Source organism: Schistocerca cancellata, chromosome 11 (assembly GCF_023864275.1).
Source record: "Schistocerca cancellata isolate TAMUIC-IGC-003103 chromosome 11, iqSchCanc2.1, whole genome shotgun sequence".
NCBI classification, from domain to species: domain Eukaryota; kingdom Metazoa; phylum Arthropoda; class Insecta; order Orthoptera; family Acrididae; genus Schistocerca; species Schistocerca cancellata.
The window spans coordinates 21,420,181-21,446,261 of NC_064636.1; the positions used below are offsets into that span (position 1 = coordinate 21,420,181).

Consider the following 26,081-nt stretch of genomic DNA (forward strand, 5'->3'; position numbering starts at 1 on the left):
GAGCCAAGACTGAGCTCTGCAGGCAGCTCGCTAGGGAGGGGATTCGGAGTGGGGGAACCGAGGTACACTACAGAATCACAGGATCCACCGTAACAGCTCTTTTCAGGACTGTAGTGCCACGGGAACCTTATTTTACAGACAACCCTCATAGTTGGTAAAGCTACACGTGACATCTAATTTCTATAATGTTCTCATCCTGATCATTTCGCAAGACGTATGTGGGAGGAAGTAATATGCTCCCCCCCCACCCCCACCCACTCTTGATGGAATGTACACGGTGCTGAAGTTTCAACAGTAAATCTCTCTGTGGTGCACAGTGCCTTTTTTGTGTCTGCTACTGGGGTTTGTTGAGGATCTTTATAACACTCTCTTGCCCAGTGTTTCACAGATGGTCAGGTAAATGGAGATGGAATTAAAAATTCAGCTTTCCATTCATAGAGATAAGTTGGAAAGCTTGAGCACACCAGCTGTTAAATCTACTCGATTTTCATTCAGCAGTGAGTCATAACTTGATCAAAATAATTGCTTGTTGTCAACGGGCATTCTACAGCTCATGAAACGTTTTCCTGAAAGAACTTTTTAGTCCACAAAGAACCCTTGCCTAAATGAGAGAAACTATTGTCAATGGCCACCTTAGAAGCTGAACTAATGATGAAAATAGACATTCATTTATGTTCTTGCAAGTTGTGTTGTTTTGCCAATGAGGAATAAAGGAAGGTTCTACTATGGAGGTTCATAATTCCTCAACCCAGTCAGCAATGTTGTTTGACACCCGATTATACCCTTATGATATTAATAAACATTACTTTTCTACTAACCGTGCACTGGATAGATATGTACATAGCAGAACTGTTTGTGATGGGAGTCAAGAATGTTTTGTGGATCACTCTGATATTCATTTTGTAAACGGGTTTGGCTTGTTCTTTCTTCCAACCACAAGGGACAGTTTTTAGTTTGAGGTATCTACAGTTTATTATGGTGCAAAAGCAGCTGATAGGGTACCATCAGGCCCTGGAGCTTTGTTCAATTTTTATGGTTTTAGCTGTTGGTCAATGCCACATACACCAGTATCTGTATCACTCATCTTTGCACTAGTGCAGGAATTTAAATGGGGCAATACCTATCTATTTTCGTTTGTAAACGATCATTTGAAAATGGAGTTAAGCATTTCTGCTTTTGCTTTGCTTTTCTCAATTTCAGCCTCAGTTTTGTCCACGAGTGTTTGACACTAATTTTGCTCTCTATAGCAGCCTTTACATACGATCAGAATTTTTTTGGGTTTTGGGAAAGAATTTTTGACAATATTCTGCTATGGTAGTTGTTGAAAGCGTCTATATTGTCCTCTTAACAGCCTAACAGGTTTCATTCAACATTATTTATCTACAGCCTATGCTTTGTTTTACACTTATTATCCAATAGTCCCTATTTCTTTGTAAGTTTCTATACAGTGACTGTACATGATAGAGGGGCATGAACTATGTACATTATCCATCTAGTGCATGGTAAATTGTTTTTTTCTTTGGCCAAATTTCCACTACTTGCTGCTGCTCAGACATAAATTTTTTGAGTTCCTCTTTAACACGGGACACAACTGCTTCTTTATCTAACTTAGTGGACATGTTGAGCTTCCTACCTATTTTACGTCTTTTGTACTTTATTAACCAATGTTGCTACTGTTGCTGCAATGTCATTGATAGCACACCGGTAAATGCAAAATGATGCCTCGCTCGGTGTAAGGAGCATAAACATTGCACGATTGAACAGTGCAAAAACGTTGTTTGGAGTGACGAATCATGGTACACAATGTGGTGATCCGATGGCACGCTGTGGGTATGGCAAATGCCCGGTGAACGACATCTGCCAGCGCTTGTAGTGCCAACAGAAAAATTCGGAGCTGGTGGTCTTATGGTGTGGTCGTGTTTTTCATGGAGGGCGCTTGCATTCCTTGTTTTGCATGGCACTGTCACAGTACAGGCCTACATTGATGTTTTAAGCTCCTTCTTGCTTCCCACTGTTAAAGAGCTATTCTGGGATTGCCATTGCATCTTTCAACACGATCGAGCACCTGTTCATAATGCACGGCCTGTGGTGGAGTGGTTGCACGACAATACCATCCCTGTAATGGACTGGCCTGCACATAGTCCTGACTTGAATCCTATAGAGCATCTTTGGGATATGTTGGGATGCTGACTTCATGCCAGGCCTGACCGACTGACATCGATACCTCTCCTCAGTGCAGCACTCTGCACGAAGAATGGGCTGCCATTCCTCAAAAACCCTTCCAGCACCTGACTGAACGTATGCTTGTGAAAGTGGAAGCTGTCTTCAAGGCTAAGGGTGGGCCAACACCATACTGAATTCCATTATTACTGATTGGGGGCGCCACGAACTTGTAAGTCATTTTTGGCGAGGTGTCCAGATACTTCTGGTGATAATGGTGTATGCTGCAAGCACCACGTTCAGCAATTTGCACTGAATGGTGTGCTCTGAAACACTTGTACCTGCATCAGCAAGAAACTATGTCACCAGATGAGCTACAGATTGCCTCATATCCTGCTTCACAGTGCAGGCAAGACTCTGAACTCCCCCGTTCTGTGATGACATGTCAGTGTCTGCCATTTTGGTTCCCCTTTGCGGTTTTACTGTGCTTCAACCACTTCCCACAGATACTTACGACAGTAGTACGTCACGATTACAACGGTAGTATGTGAACAGACAACCAGTTTCATTAATTGAGAGGTACTCATCCCAGACGCAAAGTCATAACATTCTGCCCTTTTTAAATAATAACAAGCAGTCCAGATTGCCACGGTACCAATAGTTGCCACATGCATTCCCAAGAAACGGCTACTAAGGTGATCTGGAACCTCTGGTCTGAAGATTGTCGTATAGACCAAAACCAGTTACTGTAATTTAAAATAAATATTTTATCGCAACATGGACTGCTTTTTATTATTAAAATATTAAGCACAATCAATGAAGTTCCTCAATGATGTCAAAACTTACATTCTGCCTTTCACTGAAGTCACTGTCACTAATTTCCCCATTTACGCTCCATACTGTTGCAACAATGATTTCCACTTTTATCTCTGATCTGCTTGTGTACTTCCCTTACTATATCACGTGCCCACAATGCTACCCAGCACCACACAGTCTGGCAGTGGGCAGTGCTCGTAATGCTTTGGCTTATCAGTATATTTGCTTCTTCAATGCACGGGGAGTCAGCGAACTCACCAATCAGCTCGACATAGGTACTGGCACTGAAGACGGTCTGACCCGTGGGGCTGACACCCTGGCAGATGTACTCGCCATCGTCCCCGTATTGCACGTTGCGCAGGCTCAGGATGCCGTCGCGCTCGTAGCTGTTGCGTGGTAACTGGCGGTTGTCCGGCCGTATCCAGCGCAGGAAGATGCGGTCGATCTGGGGGTCACGGCCTGCAAATGGGGAGCGGGTAAGTCTAACGGTATTGAATGAAACAAGTTTGCCTCGCAGTGAAATGTACAAAAACGTAAAACAATACTGCCCCTACCGCTTAACTCAGAAGATAAGACTGAAGAAAGGCAAACTTACATTTTCAGGATTAGGTAGGGCTTTTGACACTGTAGACTTGAACACACTCTTTGAATAGTAGCAGGTATAAAATACACAGAGCAAAAGGTTACCCGCGATTTGCGTAGAATTGTGACTGCAATTACTTGAGTTGAAGGTCATGAAAGGGAAGCAGGATTGAGAAGGTAACAAGACAATCTATTTGATTATCCCTCAGGTTATTCCATTTGTAAGAAATAAGGCAAATTGAGAAGAAATTTGAGAAGGGAATTAAAGTTCGGGCAGAAAAATAAAAACTTTCATGTTTGTTGATGTCACTGTAATTCTGTCAGAGAGAGGACTAGGAAGAGCACTTGAACTGAATGGATAGTATCTTGCGAAGAGTTTACGAGAAGAGTATTAGCAGAGATAAAACAATAGTAATGAAACGCTGTTGGATTAAATCACGTGGTGCTGAGGAGATTAGAGTACGAAATGAGAAACTAAATGTAATACAAGAGTTTTGCTATTGGGTAAAAAAGTAACTGCTGGTGGGCAGAGTAAAGATAATATAAAATGTAGACTAACAACAGCAAGAAAAATTTGTCTGAAAAAGATGAATTTGTGAACATTAATATAAATTTAAGTTTCAGGATGTTTGCATGGAGCAAAGCCTTGTTTAGAAGTGACACCTGGATTGTAAACAATTCAGACAAGAAAAGAACAGAAGCTTTTGAAGTGTGGTGTTATAGAATAATGCTGAAGTTTTGCTATGTAGATCACATAACTGTGAAGAGGTATTGAATAAAATTGGGAAGAGAAGATATTTGTAACACAACTTGGCTAAAATGAGGGATCAGCTATTAGGACACATTCTGAGGCATCAAAGAATTATCAATTTGGTAATGGAAAGGAGTGTGGGGGACTAAAATTGTAGAGGCAGTAAGCAGACTGAAGTGGATGCAGATTGCAGAAGTTATGCAGAGAGGAAGAAGCTTGCAACAAACTAGTGTGGAGAGCTGCATTTAAACAGTCCGCAAACTGAAGATATTAATGTAATTGCAATTCTCTGTTATCTGCTATCATTTATGAGACAAGCAGAAGTTGAAGATAAGAGCCAGTTGAAATCAATCAATCAATCAATACCGATACCAAATAGCAAGTTCATCCCACAATGTTACGATGATGTGCCACGTGCACAAACAGAAACCTAACAGGACAGTGACAATATTCATTTGCATCTTTAAGTGCTTTTAGAATGTAGTCTGTCACGACAGACTTAACTGTACCGTAGCCAAAAGTCTAAGTTAGTTTGAAATGTGACAATTTGGTTGAGAGTTGGCAAAGCCGACATCAGCAGAGCCCGAGGTCTAGGTTATGCAGAAATGTAACATTTTAGGTCCACAGTAAATTAGTGACAACGTAAAGCTCACATTTGATTGCTTGCAAACTTATACTACTTACTGCACAGCTAATACTCTGACGTACCTGAGAGGGAGCAGCGGAGATCGCCACTACCGCCGACCGGCAGCTCGAAACGCTGGCTGGATACGGTGAGGCCGGGGTACTGCGGGTATCCGGGCCTGGGAGTCGGTTCCTTGACTCCCCCTTCACCTTCGGCGCCGGTCTCCTGGCCGAAAGGTGGTTCGGTGCTGTAGGGACGAGTCGGCCGCGGGTACGGAGGATAGTAAGTGTCATTTCCAGGTGGATACACTCCGGCACCTATTCACACAAAATAGTCCCGAGATAGGAAAAGGACTGCAAAATTACATGTAACTGAGTAAGAGGTGATGACCAAACAATAAAAATGAAGTGCAACGAAGTTACTAGTGTTTTTTACGAATGTGTGGTGTGTGTGGTGTCTTTTCTTTCAGATGTGCCTGGGGGGAAAAACAAGTGTGCAGAATCCACAGCTGTGAAACATGTTAGGCAACTGGAGGAGGAGGGGGAGAAAGGAAAGAGATTACTGGTATCAGCTGCATCAGGACTTTGTGTGGCATAGGCAGCAACGAGTGAAAATGTATGCCGGACCAGGATATCCTGCTTACTAAGCAGTTGCTTTAAGCACCGTCCCACTTGGACATAACGTTCAACTATGCAAACTATCACGGCTTTCCTCTCAGCTGACTTACATTCCCACCTCACCTAGTGCTACCTATCCAGTGTCCCTGGTCATGTTGCCCGTGCGCGGATGCCGACTGCAGATAGGTGGCTCTAGGTGGGAATGTGGGTCGGCCGAGATAGTCCGCACAGTTGCGATGAACACTATTTCTGGATGGTGCAGTGGTTAATGCAACTGCCTAGTATGCAGGAAATCCCAGGTTCGAATCCTGGTCCGGCATACATTTTCACTTGTTGCCACTATGTCACACGAAGTCCTGATGCAGCTGACAGCAATAATTCCTTCCCTTTCTCCCCCCTCCTCTTTTAATTTGTATAATTATTTGTGTGTTCCATAAATCAGCAGCATAACATTCTTTTAGAAACCAGGTTTTAAATTGTAAGACATTTCCAGGGGCAGATTTGGACGCTGAGCACAATCTATTGGTTATGAACTGTAGATTAACACTGAAGAAACTGAAAAAAGGAGGGAATTTAAGGAGATGGAATCTGGATAAACTGAAAGAACCAGAGGCTTTAGAGATTTTCAGAGAGAGCATTAGGGGATGATTGACAAGAATGGGGGAAAAAATACAGTAGAAGAAGCATGCGTTGCTTTGAGAGATGAAATAGTTACGGCAGCAGAGGATCAAGTAGGTAAAAAGACGAGGGCTAGAAGAAATCCCTGGGTAACAGAAGAGTTATTCAATTTAATTGATGGAAGGAGAAAATATAAAAATGTAGTAAATGAAGCAGGCAAAAAGGAATACAAACATATCAAAAATGAGATTGACAGGAAGTGCAAAACGGCTAAACAGGGATGTATTCAGCTAATTTACTGAGTTACGTTTTAATTGTAATTTCTGTAAATTAAACTTAGAACAATGTGTAGTTTCAGCACCTATTATTGTGATGACATATAAGGGCCCGAGTTTTGGTCACAAGACAGTCAGTCCACGGCCAAGTTTCAGAAAAGAAACCTGTGTTGGTGAGAACAACAACAATGTGGCAACTTAACTTTGGAATAAGTGTTAAACAATTAGGCCATCTGTAAAAACAATGACAGTGTCTGCTCCATGCGTACCTTTCTATTCTTTAAGAACTGTGAACTTTGTGGTTAGGTTTTTACTGCTCGCAGATGATTCAAATGGTACTGAACACTATGGGACTTACGATCTGAGGTCATCAGTCCCCTAGAACTTAAACCTAACTAACCTAAGGACATCACACACATCAATGCCCACAGCAGGATTCGAACCTGCGATCGTAGCGGTCGCGCAGTTCCAAACTGAAGCGCCTAGAACTGCTCGGCCAGACCGGCCGGCCACTCGCAGATATTCAATAGTAAACTATTGTAGCAGTATGTGGAGGTTTGACTGCAACGTATTAATGAGTTAATGAGGCTTATCAAAAGTTAAATAGTGCACTGGCCATATAAATGTGTATTATTAGGGGGTTGTGAAAAATGAAGTTAAAGTACTGTGAAACGCAACTGTGCACCTGTCAGCTACATTATTTACAGTAGTCAGTGTCGGAATCCACAACTCATTTTTCAGCCAGTGTAGCAATGCAGTACGTCGACACTGAGGACACAAAATGGGGCACGCGGAACCACTACAATGTCGAGTTGTCCTGAAATATTATTGTAGAAGACACAACAAAAATAAAAATAATCTAAATATACTAATTTACTATTTTTTTCCCTGAGGCCTGCAACAGCATGAACAGAGAGTATGCTAAACTTATTTCCTTAACGAGCTGGCAAATGTGTTTCTTCATGTTCGAGTGCTACATTTCCATTAATTTCTATAAAACAGACGTACATCTGCTTCCGTAGGAAGCAAAGTTGTAACCAGAAGAGAAACTTACCAGCATCGACAACAGTGAGGTAGAGGCGTTCCTCGGCGGATCCGGCCGCATTCTGCGCCAGACAGCTGTAGGAGCCCTCGTCCGCGCGGCTCGCGCCATTGATTTGCAGGATGGCCACTGACGGTCGTGCCACCGACTCCACGGCAAATGGACTGTTTTTGAAAAACATACGCACTCCATTATATCAGCAAAAATGTGCCTAAAAGGCTTAAAGAATATGATAAATACTAATTAGGTTCTAGTGTATCTCTGCATACAAATCATTTGTTTCATACAAAATCAAATTTCTCCTGCCTTTTTTATGTACTGTCAGTGAAACATACAATTAATTCTAGGTGCACAGCTAGCGTCAGTCTGGACAAAAACCCTAGGCCACATCATTTTGAAGCTAAAAACAACTATTAAAACTGTTGTTTTGTCCAAAACTGAAGCAGCCCTTCCCAGAACAACTATATTACTGGTTGCGGGGCATGCTCTTCGTTATGTACTGCATGAACCTAAAATCCATCGACAAAATTTTGGAGGTTACTGAGGAATATTTTGGTGTAAGAGACCCATGGCTCCTCACACAGTAACTGAATTTCATTTGATTCCTGACTGCCATTTATCTTCACACTCACATATCTCCGAACATCTACATAACAGTTCTGATACCAACAGTATGCACTGTATGTCTTTTTTGGAAAGAAACTAGTTCCATTTAATCATGGTATGCGGTGCTAGCAACAGTAATATCCACTTTACTTCTCTCCTTCTTCTTCAGTAGCCCTACAGCCCTTGGTGAGCCTCGGCTTCTTCAACAATCTTCCTCCACACTTCTCGGTTATTTGCTGCTCTTTTTCCACCCCCGGACTCCCATATTGCTGATATCCATTATTACCTCATCGATCCATCTTCTTCTAGGTCTCCCTTTTCGCCTAACTGAATGGATCATACCTTTCATCATTTTCTTTGGAATTCTATCCTCTGCCATTCTCTCCAAGTGTGCTAGCCATCGTATTCGCTGTGATTTAACAAATTTTACTATGTCCCTGCCTTGTATTAACTCTTGTAATTCGGCATTGTAGCGTAGTCTCCAGCCTTCTTCCTCCCTTATTGGCCCAAAAAAAAATTTTGCGTAGTATTTTCCACTCAATGCTTCTTAGAGCATTTTTATCGTGTTCTGTCAACGTCCATACCTCTGAGCCGTATGTGATAACTGGGCGGACTAGGGAATTATATATTAGCAATTTAGTTTTTCTTGTGACAAGGCTATTTTGAAAAGCTGCATATTTGCAAAGTAAGCTCTGTTTCCTGCTTGTATTCTTTCCCTTATAGCCTTCCAATACTGTTATCATTTGTTATTAGGGCTCCCAAGTAGTTAAAAGAGGACACTCCATTGAAGCATTTCCCATTGATGTTTAGATTTTTAGGGGTTCTTCTGGCCTCAGATTGTGACATTACCATATATTTTGTTTTGTTTACATTTACTATGAGGCCAATTTTTAAGGCTTCTGTTTCCATTGCCCGGTATGTTTCTAGGAGTGTATTGGTATTTCTTCCTACTATAGCAATGTCATCAGCGTATGCACATATCTGGCTACTTTTCATAAATATGGTGCCTCTTTTGTTGATTTTATTTACTGCACTATGCAGGGCAATATTGAATAGGACAGTGGAGAGACTATCCCCTTGCTTCACACCTTTATTTAAGTTAAAGCTTTCACTTGTTCTGCTAAGGACCTTTACTTTTGCTCTTGTCTCTGTCATTGTCATTCTGATTAGTCTTATTAATTTAGCACATATACCAACTTCTTTCAGTACTCTGTATAGTTCTTGCCGATTTATGCCGTCAAAGGCTTGTTTGAAATCGATGAATAAGAAATGCAGATCTATATCATATTCATAGAACTTTTCCATCATTTGCCTTATCACAAATATTTGATCAGTTGTTCCTCTGCCCGGTCGAAAGCCACACTGATATTCCCCTAGTATGCCTTCTGCACACTTCCGTATCCTTTCGTTTAATATACTTGTGAAGATCTTGTAAGCTGTACTTAGGAGTGTTACACCTCTATAGTTTTCACATGCTGTTCTGTCCCCTTTCTTATAAATGGGGACTATTATTCCAATTTTCCAATTATCTGGCATAGTTTCTGTTTCCCATATATCTGATATTAATGTGTGCAGTTCCTTTATTACAGCCTCACCACCAGTTTTTATTAATTCAGCACTTATGCTGTCTTCCCCAGGGGCTCGATTGTTTTTTGACTTGTGCACAGCCTGGGAGACCTCTTGTAGTGTTGGCTTTCTTGCCTCATTGGTTTCATTGTCTACTTCCAGCTCCACTCTTCCCTCCTGTGCAGCTGTCTCTTCATCTTCTAGGCTAGTGCTTAGTGTATCTTTGAAATATTCTGCCCATTTTCCCACTATCTGTTCTTCCTCCCTTATCATTTTCCCATCTTTACTGGAACAGGCCATTGTTTTTGGTTGGAATCTGTTCTTCATTTTGCCTGTAGCATGATAGAACTTTCTTATTTCACTCGGTTCCTTTAGTTCTTCTAGTTCTTGAAATTTCTTCTTATTCCACTCTCTTTTCTTTCTCTTGCACAGTCTGTTAGCTCTTCTCCTTAATTCTCTATATTGTTCCACATTATTTCTGGTTTCTCTCTGTAGCATTTTTGTTCTTGCCCTGTTCTTTTCCTCTATTGCTGACCTGCAGTCTTCATCAAACCACTCCTGGGTTCTTCTGTTCCTTCTTATGCCTATTATTTCCTCTGCAGCATCCTTAATGGCTTTTTCAAACCTCTTCCACCTTTCATCTACTCCTACTGTGGTCTCTTCATTGCTCAACTTTCTGCTTAGTGTTACTTGGTATTTTTTTACTTCATCAGGGATGTTCAGTTTGTCTGTATTCCATTTCATCATCTTTCCCATTCTGTTGCCATTTGTTAATGACAGTTTCTCTCTCAAGACTGATTTTATCAAAAAGGGGTCTGAATCGCAGTTTGGTCCTCTGCAGCTCCGTACATCCGTAACTGACGTGGAGTGGCGTGCAATCACTAAGATATGATCAATCTGATTGACTACTCCATTGGCTGCAGACTTCCAAGTACGGAAAGCAGGTACTTTTAACAATCATATTATTCCTTGCTGCGAATTGGCATAGTAAGTTTCCATTCTCATTGTTTTCTTCATGTAGTGAATATTTTCCAGAAACTCCATACAGATGTTCATTCCTCCCTATTTTTGCATTAAAATCTCCTATTACTAACATCAGGTCATATTTAGGTACTGCACCGTATACTTTTTCCAAGTCTTCGTAGAACTGTTCTTTAATTATATCCTCTTTTTCCTCTGTTGGTGCATGTGCATTAACTATTGATATATTCCTAAATTTACCTTTTAGTCTGAGTCTGCACATCCTTTCATTTATGGGTTCAAATTCTAGAAGTCTTTTCCTAACTTCCCTAGTTATTATAAACCCTGTTCCAAGTTGGCCTGTTCTTTCTTCTGGTCCACTATATACCAATGAGTACTCAGCTTTATCTATCTGCCCATTCCCCTGCCATCTTATTTCCTGTAGCCCTACAATATCATATTTGAATTTTAAAATTTCGTTGGCTATTTCTTTCATTTTTCCAGGCTGAAGCATTGTCCTCACATTCCACGATGCTACTGTTAGATCCTTTATCCGTTTCCTTTGTCGGGGTCGTGATGCATGCTTTCCATCCAGTTTCCGAGGCTTCTGTTGAGTTTCCGTAATATTCTTTTTTTTACAGTATGGGGTTATTAGTCCCATGCCAACCCCCAACCTGGAGGACCAGGATTTGTATGAGGTTTACTCCTCTAGGGAAGCTGGCTTCACTACGCCTCTAGAGCCCTCCCTGCCCTATGTTGTGGGACACACTTTGTCTGGCTCCTCTGTCGAGACCAGTCCGGCTTGGGAGACCCTGCCAGTAGCTATGCTACCGCTGGTATAGCTCTCGACTTCACCGAAGCACGCAAACCCTCCCGCCCGGCACTCAAGGTGCCTACTATAAGGCGGTGTCCCCTGAGAGGGTATCCACTTTACTCTTCACCATCATACTGCATTCACTACTGCTCAATGCTATCTTGGGTTTGCTTTTGCGGCAGTGTTGGTTGTATGTTAACAGCAGCACAGATAAATGGTGACGAGTTGTCCGATATGCACCTCGTGTATGGATTCACCGAATGCAGTGAAAATGGAAACGATCGTGCATCATTGTCAGCTGAGAGATCCCATCTGGGCTTGTTAAGGCAGCCAGGAGCAAGTCTTTCTATTTCAGGCCACTCTGGCAACTTCACGTGACTGATGAAGATGAGATCAAGTGATTGGCACAAAACAAACACCCAGTACCTGACACGGTCGGGAACAGAAGCGCAGGCCCCCTGAACTAGAGACAGCAACGCTAACCGTTAAACGACGAGCTGCCGACACTGAATGCAGTGAAAGACCAGCACGAAGACTCTGCTCCTGTTCCCGCAGCGAAGGCAAATATATCACACTTTTTTTTACGTCTGTCTGAAGTTTGTTTCACTAATCTCTGCTTTACTCTGCACAGTTTGGTGATTGCATATTACAGGGTTTTTCATGGTTCTGATGGTATTTTCAGTTTAATAAATCATTACTATTACTTTGTGGTAAGTCGCTGGCAACCCTGCGTGCCTTATACCAAAATACTCAGAACATATCCCTAAACAATCTCAGGAATTATGTCGACAGAGTTTAAGTTCACCCTGTGTACGATCCTATTTTGGTAATACGGTAAACTTCTGATTATCCATGGGTGGATTATCCACTTTACGAATAATATGTGGCCTATTTCTCCCACTTCTTTTTCCGCTGAAAATTTTTCATTAACCCGAAAGGGGTTGTGGGCGGGTGATAATCTCACATTACACCACAAGTGTAGTAAACAGTATGTAGTTCGAACACTGCGAGAGATGGAGTGTACTTTGTTTCAAAGTACTGTATAGTAATATGAAATTGGATTGTACTGTATTTTTTTATAAGTATCGAATTTTCACATACACAGGTACTGCGATGATTAAAGTAGAATTTATTATAAACGTTAGATACTGATTTTACTTCTGATATCGCAATTAGTTAATTAATTTTTGTTTTCAAACAGCCCTAATACATTACTGTGTGCTTTAATTCCAGGTTATCCACAGATTTCAATCATCCGGAATTTTCAAGTTCCCAATTACTGTAGATAATGATGATAATAGTCCTAACTATAGTGGAGCTTCATAAAAAAGTTCGAAATGAAGATGCCTGCAGACGGATGGCTGCACAGGCAGCTATTTGTCTGACCTACTCCAGCAGCTGACTGGAACTGACAGCGAATCGGCAGCCTGTACCCAGGAGTAGCGTCCCCCCCCCCCCCTCCCCCCAGAGTACAAGCTGCGAATTTGCTGTTGTCTACCCATATATTGCCAGAGTAGATCAGGCAAACAGTTATCTCTACAGCCATCCCTCTGCAGGCATCTCGATTTTGAATTTTCCAGGCTAGATGGTATGCATTACAGTTTGAATATTTGATTTTAGATTCAAAAAGACATGCTCTAATGCCCAAAAGGATTTTATTCAAACATACAGTCCTTGTGTCACCAGCACGTATCTCACATACAGAACATGAGAGTAAAACAACTGAGATTAAGTCTCTGTATGTCGATCTTTTTCGAGATGGTTGTGGGACTCGGCTGTTCAATACAGGATGACCAATTAAACACCTGTCAGCCATCTAGTTTCCAAACTTGTTTTATCTGGCTACCAGTTTTAGCATTTTACTACACCATCTTCAGGCCCCTGACCAACATGTCGGTTCTTAGACCGGTATTACACTATCAAATTTCTTTGTCAAAGATCTTTGTCCAATATCTTTGTCAAAGATATTTGATGGTGTAATAGAGAACTTTGTCAAATGTCATCCAATATTTGATCAAATCTAGGGTCTCGCTGTAGATTTGATCAAAGAAGTCGCTTGTCTTCTGTTCACTGCAATGTGACATGTTACCACATGGAGTGCCAGCATCACTGCATTCTGTCATCTGTAGTGTTTTTATAAACATTGCGGGTAAATACAATTGGTGTGTGCCGACAACTACAAAATTAATAGAGATGTATGAAGCAGATGAGGTGCTTTACAACATGAGGCACGCTGAATACAAAAATAGATTATGAAGGTTGGAGACCTGACCTAACCTAACCTAACCCCCTCCTGTAGTAAGAAATCGGAGTGTTACAGTGAGCCTGTCTTCTGCAGATGTGGCAGTTCTTAAGTGAGTATTGTGCTTTGTGATATGAGGATAAACTTCATTGAGCACATACAGAAATGTATGCTCATCCATTCTTAAGTAATTGATGTACGACTTGACGTCTTCCACTATAAGCTCACGTAACAAGTTTTGTCGAATGCTTTTATCGTGTCGTCGTAAAACCCACGGCTTCACCCAGGTATGGTTCCTTTTTCCCCCCCGCTTCTCTTCTGCATATGCACACAGTGCAATTGTGGTACATGTAACTGCTGCGGTCAATAACAAGTTGTTGTCAGCCATCTTGAACTTTGACGAAAAATATGATGACAGTGTAATATCCCTTCTAGCGCTACGTCAAAGATCTTTGTCAAATACATTTGATGGAATATTTGATCACATCTTTGATCAAATCTTTGATGAAGAAATTTGATAGTGTAATACCGGCCTTATCAAAACGGGGCCAGCAATACTGGTATTAGTAGGGTTTTGCTATAGTAATCACTTCAACCATCATCTGCCGACCATCTGTTGAATGTTTTCAAGTGCGTGAAAAGTTTTGTGATGGTTTTGCTATGAAACTTTGCTTTCATCTACTCTTAAATCTACAAATGCTGCGATGGACAATTCTATCGGCAGCTGTGAACTCTCCAGTGGGTAAGCCGAAAACCTCATCCTGCATGTATCCATAAACAAAGTTATCAACAAACTGCCTTCTCTCTTCAGTCCACACCCACAATGGTTGCTTTCCAATATACAGCGTGTCCACATGAAACCTTCCCTGATTTCCTGACAATTTTGTTAAAAAATTTAAATAATTATTTATATGGGACATAGATACTTGCAGTTTGTGGCATCACGTAAAGCAACTCAACAAGTTTTTTGTTGCTTCATCTTTGGAATCAAATGCACAGTATTACTGTTCGTTTTTGGAGCATCACCTGTGAAAAGCTTGTACGGATGAAGGAACTACTTTGTGGCATTCGTTTCAGAGCTGTTCCAGAGATTTGACAGGCAGTAGACCACTCCATTCGCACCATCAACAGAACAGACTCTGCTAATGGTATACTACACCACCCACAGAGCTGGCAACACAACGCTGGCAACTACTTTGAAGGACAGTAACAGGTGCAAACATGTAACTCTTTTGTATCAGTTGTGAATAAAAGGTTGCCACTAGTTAAGTTGCAACCCTTGTATTTTACATGTTAAGAAAGGAGTGCATGTACAAGTGTATTAATTTTATGCAAACATTTTTTGAGTTATTTTACATGATGCCACAAACTGCAAGTATCTACATCACAAAGTTCTTTTTACTTGTATTTGCAAATCGGGGAGGTTTCATGTGGATACCTTGTGTTACTGCTGTGTGACTGTTGCTCCCATGTCATTGTGTGTGTACTGGAACAATTTCTGACACTGAGAGCACAAGAAGTCGTTACTCGATCGTGTATGTCGAGCTTCACCGAATGAGTTCACACGAATCTGTACCACGACAGTTCAGTCAATCACAGCACTGATGTGAAAGGCAAGGATGTGGGCTCCAGTCCTCGTCCGTTGCAGTTTTAATTTAACACGAGGTTCAAAATAAAGGTATATATCAATCCATCCAAAAGCAGCCAATGTGGGAAAAGTTACACTGTCTCGGTCAGGACCTTAACTGATGCTGGAATGGGATTTAATTGCAAATTTCACAGAACACACCGAAAGGTGAGACAGGCACAGGCTGCCAGTGAGAATGAACGGCTGTACTCACCGCTGTATCGTCTGCCACAAGACGTTGGGAAGAGGGTCACCAGTGGCACGGCACTCGAGTCGGATGTTCTGGCCGGCGTTCACCGACACCTGCTGTGAGGGAAGCAGCGTGATCTGCGGTGGAGTCTGCACCGAGATGGAGCCAGTCAGGCGCGCTTCACCCGCCTCGTTACGGGCGACGCACAGATACGTTCCCTCGTCTTCTTTCGTCATTCCCGTGAACCTGAAAACCCACCACAACACAGAAAGTGAGAGGTTGTATCTCCAAACAAAAAGCAAGGAAGGCACAAAAAGCAGTTTAGCACGAGCAAAGAAGGAATTTCTGGCCAAAAGAAGTTTACTACTATCCAACATCAGCCTTAATGTGAGAAAGACATTTCTGGGAGTGTATATTTTGGGCACAGCACTGTATGTTAGTCAATAATGGGCTGTGCGAAGACTGGAAAACAAGAGAAACAAAGTGTTTGAAATGTGGTGCTATAGGAGGGTGTTGAAAATTAGGTGCACTAGCAAGACAAAAAATGAAAAGCTTCTTTGCAGAATTAATTAAGATTGGAGATCACTGATGAGAAGGGACAAGATGATAGGACACGTGTTTACAGCACCAATGAATAACTTTCATGGTATTAGGAAGGGGGGGGGGGGGGACTTCTAAATTTACAAAGCAAATGATCTTTAAGACAATTTTATGGAAAGGGGAGATGAAGTTGATGAAGACGAAATGAGAGATATAATACTGCAAGGAGAATGTGAGAGAGGACTGAACGACCTAAAATGAAACAAGGTCCCCAGAGCATATGACAGTCCTCCAAATTATTAAAATGTTTGACAGAACCGACTGATGAAACTATTCCACCTAGTGTGCACGATAAATGTGATTAATGATATACTCTCAGGCTTTAAGAAGAAAGTAATAATTCCAGTTCCAAAGAAGGGAGCTGCTGACAGGTGTGTATATTTCATAAACATCAGTTTAATATTCAGGGTTGCAAAATACTGACACGAATTACTTACAAAACAGCAGAAAGACTGGTAGAAGGTGACCTTAGGGAAGATTAGTTTGGGTTTTGGAGAAATGCAGGAAAACACCGAAGGACTGGAGAAAGGCAAACATATTTGTATAATGCTTGTAGATTTAGAGAAAGCTTTTGAGAATGCTAACTAGAATACATTCCTTGCTATTCTGCAGGTAGCAGCAATAAAAATAGGGAGCAAAAGGTTATCTACAACTTGTACAGAAACCAGTCAAGTTGCCAATCTACTTCCTTCAGCATCATCTGATTTAAATCAAATACATCCCGTTACCCTTGTTTTAAATACACCCCATTACCCTTGTTTTACATTTGCTGATCTTCATTTTATAACTTCTTTTAAAGAAGTTATTCATTCCTTGAATAAATGTGGCCTTTATTTCCTGCTTAGGCTGGTATTCATTTTGTCCTCCTTCTTCCCACAACTGGTTTCAGCTTATGAAACCACTCTCTAGTGATAATTAGTGTCAAGACCTGTACGTATTTTACTGATACGAAATGAGAAAGCAATGCTGTGAAGGTAAATTGCAGAAAAATAGTTAAAATCAAACAATGGAGATGTTAGGACATTTCCTTCCCATCCTCATCTTCCACACTGTTTATTTGGAACCCTTTGCAAACGCATCTGCCTGTCTTTCTCCACTTCTCTACTTTCTTGCTTCTTGGTTCCCCACCACCCTGCCCCACAACCTCCTGCCACTGCACCTGATGGCATTCTAGTCTCTGCACACTCTTCCACACAGCGTTCGTCTCTCTCCCCACCCGTACACCACTCTCCCTTCCCCTCCTACCCCAGATTGCTGCTCGCATCTGACACGACAGTTGCTTTCTTGCCCAAGATGACGGAGTTGGCAGTCGCGTGTGTTTGACGTGTGCTTACTTGTGTGTGTGAACGGTGTGTATCTCGCTTTACTGATAAAGGCTGTGACCAAAAGCTCTATAACTGTCTTTTAATTGTGTCAGTCTGCCACTTAACGTATCTTCTTTACAGTAAATAGCAATCTGTCTTTTCCTACATTGCAGAAAAATAGTTATAGTACTTTGCCAAATGTCTAAATTGGCAGCATCTCCTCAATCTGTAGCAACTCTTTTCGACGTTTTGAAAGTTTTGTCATTTTGTTTGTGCACGTAAAGTGGGAAATGTGTAAAGATCATATCAGCCAAAGAATAAAAGTGTGTGTGTCTAACAATCTAAGGGTGTATTTAAAGAAAGGGAGTATTAAAATAATAATTTAAAGGTAACTATTTTTCCATAATTTACTTTTACAACATTGTGTTCTCATTTCATAATCAGTAACACAGTGTGCTTTCTCGTACAGATTATTGATAGACAATGGCTTCATAAGCGAAACCGGTTGTGGGAAGGAAAGAACACATAAATAACAACCTAAGCACGGTGAAAAATGCTACAGTCAATCAATAAATACTAAGTTGTGGTACTCTCTGTTTCCATTCAACTGCTCTTCAGTCCTTTGTTGCCTCTGGTAGGATTACAATACCTTCTGCAAACATTAACATTTTAATTTCTTCTCCCTGAACTCTGTTTCCCTCCCTAGACTGAATAACATTAGAGGTAGGCTACAACCCTTCCTCACTCCCTTCTCAACTATTGCCTGGCTTTGATGTCCTTTTGACTCCTATAACTGGTCTCATTTCTGTGCAAGCTGTAAGTAACATTTCACTACTGTATTTTATCCCTGCTGCCTTCAGAATTTCAAAGTTTTTATTCCAGTCAACATTGCCAGAAGATGAAGAGGATGGTATCCAAATGTTACTATAATTCAAATGTTGTGTCCACATAATTAACAGTGCACTCAAATCCTTTCTTTCGTTTTGAATCAGTGTAGGGAATGGCTGCTGCTGTGGTTTAGTCAGCTATTAGTGAGCATATTTCCACTGTCATGTTTCTACACGCCTGTAGTGTTGCGGAGACAGACCTGGAAGAACTGTGTTCCCGTATAAAGTTTTGTTTTAATCTTGGAAAAACTGTTGCAGAAAAGCACCAATTTTTGAAGCAAGCTTTCAACAACACACTATGTGAGACGCATGGGTACCCTTGATTTCTTTTTTTTTTTTTAAAGAAAGGAAAGGGGGATGGAGTGGCAAGATTCTAAAAAAGCCATTTTTCGTATGAGTTGGTGAGTTTTGAGATGTGTCATGCCAAAAGAACTAAATTTTATAGTTGGCAAAGAAAAACTTATTATTTCCAAGAGAATTTATGATTATCCACTCAATACAAGAATACAACAAACTCTTTAGTCCCAGTTTCCAGGAGGGCAGGGGGTAAATATACCCTCTCGTGAACGGCTAAGTCAAGACACAGGCTTACAACTCGTATAAGTGTTTCAAAAACCAGTAAATATTGACTAATGGCATCACCTAGCATGTTTGGAAAATAAAGAATCTGATTCTGCAAGAACATTGGCAGATCATTCATGAAATCTATAAAACCTTGGAATAAGTTATGGTACATGTGAATGTATTGTGCAGGAAGAATTGAAGATGAGAAGTACTTGGGCAAAGTTTGTGCTGGATTGGTTCAAGATGACGAGAAGTAACATCACATGAGTCTGCCAGGCACTGCTTCAAGACTGCTTGTGTGGCAGTTATAGTCATATGTTATTCGACACTTTCTTTGAGCTGTCAAGGCCGTACGTGTGGTTGGTTGGGAAGGCGTTAAGTTTGTGATGTCTGAAAATGGGTGTAATCCCAAAATGCATAACATGTTCTAACGAGTCGATTGAACATCTCATGTCTTTATTGCGATTGTACAGCATTAGTTGCCAATTATTTTGACTATGAATCTTGGCATCAATCATCACGATGGAGGAGTACTTCACCTCCACACAAAAAAGCTTGGGCAGCGACAGAGTTATTGATTTTTTTTACTATTTTAACTGAATTGCTCATAAAGAGTTAAGTTCCTACTGCTCAGATGATTAATAAAGAGTTATACTGCAATGTTCTGAGACGTTTGAGGGAGGGTATGATGAGAAAATGTCCATATAAGTGGCATAAAAATGACTGGGTTCTCCACAGTGACAATGCACGATCACATACAGCCTACATTAATCAGGGCACTGATGCTGCTGCTCGCGGTGTGGTTTCAGTTGCCTGAGATGCAAGTTGTGTGTGTGTGTGTGTGTGTGTATTCCCAGAATGAGGTTTCAGTTTCATGTGTGTCTATTGTTGATAAAGGCCTTAATGGCCCAAAGCTTTAATTGTGAGAGTCCCTTTGTTGCGCCTATCTGCGACTCAGCATCTCCGCTATATGGTGAGTAGCAACTTTCCTTCTCATAATATTGCTACATTAATCTGGAATTTTTGACTGAAAACTTCTTCCTGTTCCCTAAGATCAAAATCAAGTTGAAGGACAAAATATTTGGTACAGTAACAGAATAATGTGTTCTCATTTGTTTATTGCATTTCGTAGGGTGTTCATAACAGCAAACATTGCAGTAGAAGAGATGTATATTACATTAGTGAAGATGAGTAACTGCTTATAGCCATAATGTATGAATTTTAGAACCCACTTGTACTGGACATTTTGTATCTTACCACTACATACAAATGCTATAAATGCAGTTTTGCCTTTCTTCATTCTATCTCCACAATTAATATTATGGTCGGTACTGCTAGTTTCTTTTGATCCTAAATTGTTTTTCCCTTAAGTTGGCTTTTACTTTTCTCCAGTACTATGTAAATAGTCTGTGTCATTATTTTGTTAAGTGTCTGAGTTTCACAAAGCAGACCCACTCACCTGAGGACTCCTCCAGGCAGCTCCTCGACAGTGGACGGCAGCGGCCTGCCGTCAACGCGCGACCAGGTGACGGTGGGCGCCGGAATGCCGGCCTCGACACGACACTGCAGGAGGGTGCTTCCTCCTGTGATGACTGTCTGCTGCTCTGTCGGGAACAGACTGACCCGTGGCGATTCGCGACCTGCGTAGAGGTGAGCAGTGAGGGCAATCTGTTAAACCTATATTGTAGTCCTGGGCAGAGCCCTAGTGACCCCTATTATTACTGTACAAGAAACTGTGCTACATTATTGATGTTAGCCCCAGACTGCTCCACAAAATTTACATAATTTTGTCCAATATTTAGTCTGGTATGAAATGTTGGATGATCTAGGTAATGCTGATGGTGCTGCAGTAATTGCTTTGTTTTCTAGCAAGGTAAATAAATAAAGAAAGAAAGCAGACTGCTGAAAAAATTGAGCACAAAAAATTCCTATATTTTGTTTCTAAAGACATGATCCCCGAGAATTACAGCTTTATGAAAAAAGACTTTTCTCTCATGAGCATATCATAGACAAGAATTGCAGATAGATCTCCTCCCCCCCTCTCTTTCTGTGTGTGTGTGTTTAACATCACAATAACAACTTTTCTTTCCTCATGGCTGGCACACACTAGACAATAAGCAGTTCACCACGGTTTGCAGTTTTTAAACATGGACAATTTGCATGGAATAATATCCATACAATTAACACACTTTGAATTAAGTATTTTAAAATCTGTGACTTGTATAACACAGTAAAATTAAACTACAGAGAAAGGTTAAAAACACAGAGTTCCCAGAGATTTTATGAAATTCTCTAAGAATTCCCCGATTTTTCCAGGTACCGCGTAATAACCTGAGAATTTCCGGTTTTCCAGAAAAATCTACACCCTGAATTTGTAATCTACTAATCAAATGCAACGTTTTGATATACACAATTGCAGGAACATTGAACCAGCAATGTGTGACGGTCATAAAATTCTATTTTGAAGCGTATCCCAACGATATCATGCTATGCAATCCTTTCCAGTTTTACCAACAATGAAAAGCGTGATTCTCTTTGGCGATTTAGCAACTTCACATCATTACTGATTGACAGTTGTAATGTAATTAACAGTCGGAGATAAAGTTATCTCATGCGAAAATTGCGATGCCCACAGTAAAGAGTTAAGGTAACTTCATTATGTTGTCAGGAAATGTGTTTAATTTATTTAATTATGAATATTTTCTTTTATGATAAATAAATGGACTTGTTTAAGATGTTAAATGCATATATATATTTATATGTATCTTTGGAGTTTATTAAGGTCAGTAGACCAAAGAATCTAGAATGCAGGAATGTCTGCAACTTCCGGGCACACGTTGGCTTGCCCGCCTCTTCGTCAGTATTGGAGGGAGGTGGACACTTTTATGTGACAAGTGCAGTGTAATGGATTTAGAGTATCAGTGTTCATAGTGAAAATGGTGTAGTTACTAACAAAAAGTATAATTTTATCTGAAAGTATTTCAGATCCGGTGGTGTTTATTTCAAACAGAAAGAAAACCCAGGCCACGCTTGTTGGAATGATTATTTTGCAGACAAAATTTCGAGAACCCCCTATACAAACGAGATCTGCAGTGTGTAATCTTTCAGCAGCTACTAAAAAATAAGTCTTGCTGAAATTGTGTTGGAACTAGTCATATTATTCTCATTCAAAAACACGCGGTGAGAGTGTGGTCCTATCACAATATACCGTGTAAGATTCCACAATTTTTCAGTTATCTAAGAAACGAAATAGATAACAACCAGTACACAATACAGATACTCACGTTCAACTTCAAGCACAGCAGAGGCCTGCGACGTTCCAGACGGACTCTCGGCTGTGCAGATGTAGATGCCTCGGTCCTGGACCTGGATGTTGGGAATTCTCAGCACTGGGCCTACAGCCTGTAATACAAATGACAAACAGCTGTCAGCTTCTGGGCACCAGATATTTGTAGCAGCTAACTGGTCTATGGAACACAGGTTTGAGTACTGATGTAGTTTCAATTTGTCACAAATGTTAAACAAAGTATTTAATTTCCACCCACAGACCTCAAAACAGCTCTTGAAAAGCTGTTTATATTGCTCATTTATTCTACAAATTTTTTTACAACACAGTTACACGACCATTCACAGTGACTTAATCAGTTTCCACCACGTGGTGGTCTTCTTTCTTGCTATGTTGTCAAAACTACTGAATTGTGAAACACTGTAGTTATGCGACTGTTCTTGTGAAAAATATAAAAGAACATAGTTAGCCAACCACTTAATACCATCAACCAGTACACCATTTTTTTCCCAAAGTATCATCAAACATCACATTACTACACAGAAATTATGATGAAACCGTGGGCACACACAATAGGTTGATGCCCTATCTGTGCTTCAGTTTTTCAAAACTTGTGCAAAGAGGAAATGATATACAAGAATAGACCCGAGTATAAACAATTTTTTTCTGTATTTGTTTCTGTTGTGTCATTTAAAACGAATGTCAAACTGGGTCCCAATTTAGTTAAAGAATTAAGTTTTCAGTTTTTCACTTGCTTGTTCATTTTAGCATGCAGCACACTCACTTGTGAGCTAGGGAGGTCTGCAACACAAATCAAATCCCTGTAGCAAACTATCAAAGATCTAATACACCAGCCAGCCTGAGTGAGTTTTTAGGTGGTTTTCCCACACTTGTCAAGGTAAAAGCTGGGCTGATCCCAAATATCAACTTCAAAAAATACAATACACAAACAGTTAAACATACGAAAACACACAGAACAAAATTTGCACGATCCACAGGCAAATGGCACACAGGACTTCTACCCACGCCCTTACAAGTTTAGCATCTACACCTACATGACTACTCTACAATTCACAAATAAGTGCCTGGCAGAGGGTTCAAAGAATCACCTCAAACTATTTCTCTTCCATTTCACTCTCAAACAGTGCACAGGGAAAATGAACATGTAACCTCTCTTATTTTAATACAATGATCATTTTTCCCCCATCTAGGTGGGCGTCAACAAAATATGTTCATATTTGTTGGAAAAAGTTGGTGATTGGTATTTCATGAAAAGATCCTGCAGCAACAAAAAATGCTCTTGTTTTCATTATTGCAGCCCCAATTTGTGTATCATATTTGTAGCACTCTCTCCCCTATGGCATGATAATACAGAATGAGCTGCCCTGCTTTGAACTTTTTCAATGTCCTCTGTCTATACTATCTGGTGAGGATCCCACACCACACAGAAATACTCCAGGAGAGGATGGGTAATTGTAGTGTAGGTAGTATATTTAGCAGATCTGTTGCATCTTTTAAGTGTTCTGCCAATAAATTGCAGTCTTACCCTCAACATTACCCGATTCCAATTTAATCGCAATTCTAATCTTTAAGTTCTTAGTTGAATTGACAGCCTTTAGATACGTGTCATTTATTGTGTAGTCAAAATTTAGTGTATTCCCTTTATTATTCATGTAAATGATTTCACACTTTTCATTATGTAGAGTCAATTGTCAGTTTTTGCGCCATGTACAAATCTTGTCTAAATCACTTTGCAATTGGTTTCGATCATCTGACGATTTTACAAAACGGAGAATGACAGTATAACCTGGAAACAATCTGAGAGTACTGCTCGGATTTTCTTCTATATCATTTATACATATCAGGAGTAGCAGAGAGCCTATAGCACTTCCTTGAGAAACGCCAAATATTGCTCCTGTTTTACTCAACGGTTTTCCACGAGTTACTACTAACTGTAACCTTTCTGACAGGAAATCACGAATTCAGTCACACGACTGAGATGATACTATGTATGCACACAATTTGACTAGAAGTCGCTTGTGCAAAACAGTGTCAAAAGCCTTCTGGAAATCTAAAAAACTGATATCAATTTGAGATCACATGTCGGTATCACTTATTACTTCATGCATATAAAGAGCTAGTTGCATTACACAAGAATGATATTTTCTGAATCCGTGTTTGCTATTTGTCAATAATTCATTTTCTTCAAGGTAATTCATAATGTTCAAACAATACATATGTTTCAAAATCCTACTGCAAATAGAAGTTAGTGATATGGGTCTGCAATTGAGCAGATTACTCCGGTTTGCTTCCTTGAGTACTGGTGTGACACAACTTGCCAGTGTTTATACACCGATATTTTGCAAAGCAAGCAATTGTATATGATTGCTACATATGGAGCTATTGCATATGGAGCTATTGCATCAGCACACACTGATGGAACCGGACTGATATACAATTTGGACCAGATGTCTTACCTTTTTTAAGTCATTTAAGCTGCTTCACTACATCGAGAATGTCTTCTTTTTGGCCACTGAGTGTTGGCAACTGTTGTCAATTTGAATTCTGGGATATTTACTTCATATTTTCTGGTGAAGGAATTTCAGAAAACTGTGTTCAGTAAACTCTGCTTTAGTGATGCTGTCATTAATAATATTACCATTACTATTGTGCAGTGAAAGTATTGATCGTGTCTTGTGGCACCGAGTGAAATTACAGTTCTACGGAATCATTTGCTTGGAGTCATCCAATCGTGTAGGTAGGATTTTTTTCTTTACCTACAGATCCCTATTTCTGTAGTGTATATGAAAGTTGTGTCGTAAGTGTGCGCATGTGCTCCCTGTTGTGGCATACAGCCTACTCCTCTTAAAGAGCACTGGAGTCATCACCAAGCATCCCTCAGCCTCATTTGATCACATGCTATGGAGAGGCTTGAAATTTAATCCCAGATACTAGCAACTAGCACAAAGTTTGGTGGTCAGGAATGTTACACCAGAACCACAACACCCTCTGCCAGCCAAAGTGAAAATTTGTCCCCTCACCCCCAAGTCGAGCATCACCGCACTAATGTACGTGTGACCTCAGATACGGACCGGATGTCGTGTTACCTGCGAGCTGCTCGACAGTTCCTCATTGGCCTTGCTCCAAGTGATGGCCGGTGTGGGGTCACCAGAAGCCACGCAACGGAGCTCTGCCAACGATCCCTGCGCCACCGTCTGACGTTCCGGTTCGATGCTCACGACCGGTGGTTGCCTGTGGAGACGAGAATTCGATGTGAAAAGGAAGCGAGGAAAGGACATTAGGATTTATAGTATCCGGTTAATCAGAAGAGATGGAGCATGTGCTCAGGTTATGGTAGTATGACACTTCAACCATATCCAATATTTAGGAAAACCACAGAAAACATAAATCTAGATGGCCGTATGGGGATTTTAACCACCATTCATCTGCATGTGAATCAAGTGTCTTGCCACTGCACCACATGAAGGCAGCACGGATGTGTTTCCTGACTGGGAGTGGCAGCATTAGGTAAATATTTCTAAACTTATATTTCGATGTATTCACATCAGCTTTTTTTCAATATATTCCTTTCTGTTACATGTAGAGTGTATTTTTTATTTACTTCTCATAGTAGGACCATGGTGGTCTAGTGGGTAGGGCATTACAGTCTAACCCTGGAGGTACAGGGATCCATCCCTGACAGGGGTACAGACTTCTCATTCCAGTCCCTCCAGGACGTCCCCACGTCCACTGAGCCGCCTGTCAAAATAATTACCGGAGATCTTTCCCGTGAAGACACTTCAAAGTCGTTGAAGCAAATGATACTGAGGTGGCACCTTTTTATCTTAGGGAACGTTTCCAACACAACTGCTCGTATTTTGCAGATATATGACATGAAATGTGTTTTTCAACAATCATCTTAAGATTAGGGTCCCTTTAGGTTCCTTAA

General features: G+C 40.7%; 1 protein-coding gene across 1 annotated transcript in view; it reads right to left on the reverse strand.

The window, feature by feature from the left end:
• LOC126108671 (basement membrane-specific heparan sulfate proteoglycan core protein) overlaps positions 1-26,081 on the reverse strand; it is a 761,963-nt gene that overhangs the window by 91,965 nt on the left and 643,917 nt on the right. Inside the window, exons 54-60 of the mRNA XM_049913980.1 lie at positions 25,240-25,384; positions 22,131-22,248; positions 20,306-20,486; positions 15,516-15,737; positions 7,499-7,650; positions 5,018-5,251; positions 3,235-3,435 (exon numbers count right to left, since the gene is read on the reverse strand). Coding sequence (XP_049769937.1) covers positions 3,235-3,435; positions 5,018-5,251; positions 7,499-7,650; positions 15,516-15,737; positions 20,306-20,486; positions 22,131-22,248; positions 25,240-25,384 — 1,253 coding nt within the window. The remainder of the gene's footprint in view (positions 1-3,234; positions 3,436-5,017; positions 5,252-7,498; positions 7,651-15,515; positions 15,738-20,305; positions 20,487-22,130; positions 22,249-25,239; positions 25,385-26,081) is intronic.